Consider the following 7,069-nt stretch of genomic DNA (forward strand, 5'->3'; position numbering starts at 1 on the left):
AGATTGAAATCAACGAGAGTCTCCACTTCATGGAAGAACCGGTAGAAATCATGGACCGAGAAATCAAAAAAGCGAAAAAAAGTCGCATTCCCATTGTGAAAGTCCAATGGAACGCCAAGCGAGGACCCGAGTTCACTTGGCAACGTGAAGACCAGATGAAACAAAAATTCCAACATCATTTCCCCAACTCTTGAAGTACCATTCAAAGTGCCAAATTTCATGATGAAATTCCTTCTAACGGGGGGATGATGTGACAACCGTCAATTTCCAGTCTAATCAAAGTCAAATACAGTCAACAAGTCAAATCGGTTAACTCAATTAACCCTTGTATATTAGGGATTTCATTATGTTTACTATTGTACAACACCCTATCTTAATGCAAAGAATCACTTTGAGTCTTCACGTGTTCAGAAAATCTAAACCCTAATGAGGGTAAGTGATGGAACTACTCGATAAAACATTATTACATACCCTCCGGGGACGTATAACACTCATAACAAGGCTTAATGGGGTTTATAAACCTTGCATTTCGAAGCTAAGCACTCACAAAGGTCACAAACAAAGTCTCCCTCAATATCTCTCGCTCCATCTCTCTCTCTCTCTCTCTCTCTCTCTCTCTCTCTTTCTCCCCTAATTCTCTCTCAAATATCTCCCAAATCTCTCTCATAACCTCTCTTAACTTTTCATAATCACTTGGGGCATCCCAACCCTTATTTTGGTCAAAAATCACTCGAAACGAGAAGTTCATTTTAAAAACAGCCCTTTAGGACCGAAGCCGAGAATCCCCATGGAAAACGAACCCTAAGAAGCGAAGGGAACAAGAGCCGAAGCTGAAACTCTCTAAGAACCGAAATAGCAGTTTGGACTGAAACCCCGAGACCGAACCTGAAGCGGCCTTCGCCTTCGCTCCTCTGACTGCATTCGCTTTCGGTTCCCTTCTGACGAGTTCTCCTGCAAACTTCGCCTTCGCTTCCCTTCCATTCTCACTTACGAGGCTGCTCGGACCGAAGCCACCCTCTCGGTTCTTAATGGTCGAACTTCACATGTTCGCCTCTTAGTTCCGGTTTTCGACCAGTTTCTTGTTTTAAGCCTGTTTTTCATGATTTTAAGGTGGGATTTTCACTCAAAATGATATTTTGACATATAAGACACTATATATTCATAATTTAATCACATTTTGAGGGAAATCTTTGTCTAATATCTATTGGGTAATATATTGAGTTGGAGTGTTGACTTTTCCATAAAGTAATGACACAAGCTATCTTCCATACTCACTCTATGACCACCCTCAGTCACTATTCATCCCCACCTAGTCAACTATTTGTCCTGTCACCCTCCTCTTCAGCAAAGGATCTTGATCAAAGGCTGGAAATGCTTATCTCTCCTCCCACCTTACTCACTCTTTCACCAAAAAGCAAACCCATTTCTCTCTCTCACTTTCTCTCTCTAAACTCGAGATTTCAAGGCTGTTCTTAGGCATTTTCCTCCAGTTTTGGTAAGTATCTACATCCTACACTTGGATACTCTATACTTCTTCACTCAAATCATGAACCTCTTACACAAACATCGTCATATTTGTGCCTAGGATTTTTTAAATCTTCAAGCACCTCCCAAGTGTTCTTGATTTGGAAACCTCTCTTCTTCCACATTCATCTCACGAAAGTACTCAAGGTGAGTTCATACCCCTACATTTTCATGTTTTCTTCAAGTTTTAGGGGTAGGGGGGCGAATACAAGTTAAAACACCAAAAATCTAACTAAACTCAAACATCAGCTTTCATCGGGAAAGTTTAGTTCCATTCACGGACTGTTTTGACCAACTTAAACTTAAAATTATTCAAAACTGTTTAATATGAAAATGGTTCAGGTTTATTCATTTAAAATGACTACTTGCACATACTCAACTGATTTTTCTACAATTTATGGTGATTTTTACAAAACTGTCTATCACTATAGCTACGAATTCAGACCAGTATGTGAATATGAACGTTTTCACATAAGTTACAGGCTTCTAAAAATCATAATAAAAATTATGAGAAAACTAGACACATTTTCCAAACTCTTAGAGTTTACGGATCTAATTTTCATTCATAAGAGAAACTACCAAAAATATTGAATTTCACATTCATAATCATTTAGTAGTTCCACCCATCGTCTCTACCTCATGTTGAGTTTCTTTTGATTAAGGATGTGTTGGAGGCTTTTATGATCGGTGAAAGTGGTACACTTCATTCCCCATAGAGGTAATGCCTTCAGATCTTTAGAGCGAACACCACTGCTCCTAGTTCGAGGTCGTGCATGGCATAGTTGACCTTGTGTGTTTTCAGCTGCCTCGATGCATATGCAATGACTTTTCCTCTTTGCATTAATACACAACCGTGACCTTGGTTTGAGGTGTCACCGATGAGCATGAAGTCTTCGTTTCCTTCTGGTAGAGATAGAATTGGAGCGCTGCACCGAGCCTGCTTTAGCGTTTGGAACGCAACATCTTGATTTTCTCCATAGTCAAAGGTTAATCCCTTTTGGGTCAGGGTGGTGAGTGGTTTAGCGATTTTGGAAAAGTTCTGGATGAATCTCCTGTAGTAGACGACAAGGCCTAAGACCTGGCGTATTTCTATGGGCATCCTCGGTGCAGACCAGTTTTCAATCACCTTAACTTTGGAAGGATCCACGTGAATCCCTTCTTTGCTAACTACATGACCGAGGAAACTCACCTATCGGATCCAAAATACATACTTAGAAAATTTTGCACACAATTTCTCCGCCCTTAGAGTCTCCAAAGCTCGTCGTAAGTGTTGGCTGTGTTCTTCCTTAGTCCTTGTGTAAATCAAAATGCCATCTATGAAGACAATTACAAACTTGTCTAAGTAAGGCCGGCACACCCAATTCATTAGATCCATGAATACAGTGGGTGCGTTGGGTAGTACGAAGGGCATCACTACGAATTCGTAGTGGCCGTATCGGGTTCTAAACGCCGTTTTATGGATATCCTCCTCCTATACTCATAGTTGATGGTATCTCGACCTCAGATCGATCTTTGAAAAGTATGTCGCTCCTTGGAGTTGGTCAAACAAATCGTCGATTCAAGGCAGAGGGTATCGTTTTTTGATGGTAATTTTGTTCAACTCGCGGTAATCGATGCACATATGGAACGATCCATCTTTCTTTTTCACGAACAGGACTGGTTCTCCCCAGGGCGAGAAGCTCGGTTGGATAAATCCTTTTCTTAGCAGTTCGTTTAATTCACTGGACAGTTCGTATATCTCGGCTGGCGATAAGAGGTATGGCACTTTGGCTATGGCGGTAGCTCCAGGGATTACATCGATTTGGAAGTCAACCTATCGTGCGGACGGGACTTCAGGAAGGTTTTCTGGAAATACATCAGAGAAGTCATAGACCTTCGGAATGTCCTTGATGTCTTTTTCTTCTTGTTTCTTATCGACTACGTGGGCCAAGAAAGCATGGTACTCCTTACAGAGATAGTTTTGTGCTTTGACGCAAGAGATGATTTGTAGGTTCGCACTAGGTTTGTCACCATAGATGATGAGAGTTCTGCCACTTGGCAGATTGAGGCGAATGACCCTTTCGTAACACAGAATGTCCGCACGATTTGAGGTCAACCAATCCATGCCAATGATGATATCGAAACCCTTTATTGAAACCGGCAATAGATCGATTTTGAATGAGTGATTGTCTAGAGTGAGGGTACACCTTGAGTATATGTCATTAGTTCTTTCTGTCTTCCCATTTGCCATTTCTATGACGTATGTATCTTTTAGTGATTGAGGGTTTTGTTTTAATATGTTCTTGAATCTGTGGCTAACGAAACTCCTCTATGCTCCACTATCGAATGATATGCATGCATATGAGTTATTGAGGAGAAACATACCGGTAACCACCATGGGATCTTCCATTACTTCCCCTTGCCCAAAGGCCAAGACCCTTCCAACACCACCAACGTTTGTGTTCCCAGCTTTCGGCCAGTCCCTCTTGAAATGTCCAGTTTCCCCACAGCCGTAATAGGTTCGGCTGGCTCCGGTATTGGCGTGTTGGGCAGTCGCTTTGCAGAAACGGGTGGTATGCCTTTTCTTGTTGAAATTGCTGTAGTGCATCTCGCGACAAGGGCGATTGTGGTGGAAGTTGCACTTGTTACACTTGGGAAGATTCCTAGCATACTGTCTCATAGGGGTTGGAGCAGCGGCAGTTCTAACAGCACAAACCGCCACTATTTGCTGTTTCTTAGAGGAAGCATGGGTCGGTTGGTTTTTCCTGCTATTCCAGAATTTCCTTTTGTTGTTTCCCCCTTTTGTTTGCTTGGAGTTGGCCACCACAGTGCCATGACTGGCACGGTGGTCGATGAGTTGCTGTGCCAATTGATTGGCACTGTCAAAAGTAGTCGGCTTTGAAGCCAACACATTTCCTTGGATCTGGGGTGTTAATCCCCAGATATATGTCTCCACCTTCTTTCTTTCCAGAGTGACCAAACTGGGACATAGTATGGCCAGATCTCTAAATCTGGCTGTGTAGGATGCGATGTTAGAGCCAGTCATCTTAAGGCCTCAAAGTTCCCGCTCCACTTTCTGAATTTTGTCCCTTGGGCAATACTCTGCTAACATAAGGGTCTTTAGATCATCCCAGCTCATCGCGTTTGCTACCGACAGTGTTAATGATTTCACATGACCGTACCACCAGGTAAGGGATCGGTCAGTGAATGTGCAAGATGTAATATCCAAACTTTCAGGTGAATTAATAAGGGTTTAACCTTGAGATTCATGGAGTGACTCGGCGAGTTGTAAGTCCAACTCATCGAGTAGAGTCGAGTTGTCCGCATGTCGTTAATGAGTGGACTCAATGAGTCAGAGAGCTGAGTCATCGAGTAGGTGGTGGGCAAAGAAACATTAATTTCCAGGGAAAGTCACTTTTGATGGGTCTAACTTCAATGAACTTGTGTGGGAAAGTCACTTTTGATGGGTCTAACTTCAATGAATGGATTAGAAACATCAGGATGATTACCCACTTTGAGGACAAGGAATATGTCCTTGATAAGGAGCTTAAGGTCATCAATGAGTCAACTGCTACTCCTGAGGAGGTTGCAGAGTTCACCACACATGAGAGGGATGCTACCAAAGTGTTCTGCATCATGTTGGCTACCATGAATCCCAAACTCCAGAAATCCTATGAAGATTTCTACCCCTATGAGATGTATTTGGATCTGATGGAAAGGTACCATCAGAGCGCGCGTCAGGAGAGGTATGAAATCATCTAGTCTATGATAACAACCTGGATGAAGGATGGTGAATCCATCACCGGTCACTTGCAAAAGATGCAAAGGTTCGTAGACCGGTTACTGAAGCTTAATGTGGACTTCCCTGAGGATATGGCAATTGATATCATTCTCCATTCCTTACCTCCATGTTATGATCAGTTTCGTATGACTTATCATATGAACAAGGAGGAAGTTTCACTTAGAAAACTTCAAGGACTTTTAAGGACCACCGAAAGTGGCCTTAAAGGTAAGTCGGCTACTACCTCTACTCCTACTCCCACAGCAGCCCTTGTTCTGGCAATTGGGCAGGGAATGGGGAAGAAGAGGAAGACCCCTTCAAAGGGTACCAAGGGAAAGTCCCTTGATGTCTCCTCTTCAAGTAGGATCAAGAAAGGTCTCATTCCTCCTTCTCCAAACCCAAAGGAAGCATAATGCTTCTATTGTCATGAAAAGGGGCACTGTAAGCGAAGATGCCTCAAATACATGCAGGATGCGAAGGATGGGAAGGTTAAACCCACCAATGCAGGTATTTATACTATATTGTTTGGTAACTCATTTCATATTAAATCTTGGTTGCTCGATACAGGTTATGGTATTCACATTTGTACTGATTTGCAGGGCCTAAGAAGTAGTGAAAAAGTGGAGCACGGGAAGATAAATCTAATCATGGGCAACAGGAAAGCATCACTTGTGACCAAGGTTAGAGTTTATTTTGTATTGCTTAATAATTGGTTAACTTTCGATTTGAATAAATGTTGTTACTCGTCAGAAATGGCAAGAAATATTATTTCCCTTCATAGTTTGTACAAACAAGGTTTCAGATTTTGTTTTGATAATAAAATTAGTGCTATTGATGCTTTTTATAATAATGTGTTTCATTTTAAAGCATTACCTTGTGATGGTGTATATGAAACTATGTTGATTGTAAACAACTTAGAAAATAATGTATACCATATCGATTCTTTGATGAGCTTAGATAAAGCATCCTTGTGGCATTTTCGTCTTGGACATGTTAACAAGAAGCGCATAGGCCAACTCTAGAAGGCTGGAGTTTTGGAATCATTTGCCCTAAAGTCGGATGATAGTTGCGATTCTTGTTTACTTGGAAAAATGACAAAGTCACCCTTCACTGGTACTTGTGAGAGGGGTAAGGGTTTGTTGGATCTCATACACAAAGATGTGTGTGGACACATCAAATCAGCCACAAGGGATGCTAATCGGTAGTATGTGACTTTTAATGATGATTATAGCAGATATGGATATATCTACTTAATCAAGCATAAGTCAGAAACCTTTGAAAAGTTCAAAGAGTTTAAGCAGGAAGTCAAGAATCAGTTGGGCAGGAATATCAAGATGCTCCGATCCGATCGTGAAGGAGAGTATCTTAGTATTTAGTTCCTTGACTATCTTAAGGAATGTGGGATAGTCTCACAATTAACACCTCCTAGGATACCACAACTGAATGGTGTTGCCGAGAGGAACAATCAGACCTTGTTGGACATGGTTCATTCCATGATGAGTCGAGCTTTGCTACCAATCGCATTCTGGGGGTATGCCTTAGAGACTGCCGCCTATATCCTTAATCTAGTCCCTACTAAGAAGGTTGCCAAAACACCTCATGGGATGTGGACTGGGAAAGTTCCCAATCTAGACCACATCAAGATTTTGGGTTGCGAGGTCTTCGTGAGGCGCGAGTCTCATGACAAGCTTGAACCTCAAAGTGAGAGGTGTATTTTCATCGGCTATCCAAAAAGATCCTTTGGTTACCTCTTCTACATGCCTAATGAAAATGTGGTCTTTGTAG

General features: G+C 41.9%; 1 protein-coding gene across 1 annotated transcript; it reads right to left on the minus strand.

The window, feature by feature from the left end:
* Positions 1 to 3,337: 3,337 nt before the first annotated feature.
* Positions 3,338 to 3,754, minus strand: LOC145002723 (uncharacterized). The gene has a single exon (XM_078961935.1). The coding sequence runs from the start codon at positions 3,752 to 3,754 to the stop codon at positions 3,338 to 3,340; it is 417 nt and encodes a 138-aa protein (XP_078818061.1).
* Between the last annotated feature and the right edge of the window lie 3,315 nt (positions 3,755 to 7,069).

The sequence above is a fragment of the Lactuca saligna genome, chromosome 6, assembly GCF_052625555.1.
Source record: "Lactuca saligna cultivar CGN05327 chromosome 6, ASM5262555v1, whole genome shotgun sequence".
Lineage (NCBI taxonomy): Eukaryota > Viridiplantae > Streptophyta > Magnoliopsida > Asterales > Asteraceae > Lactuca > Lactuca saligna.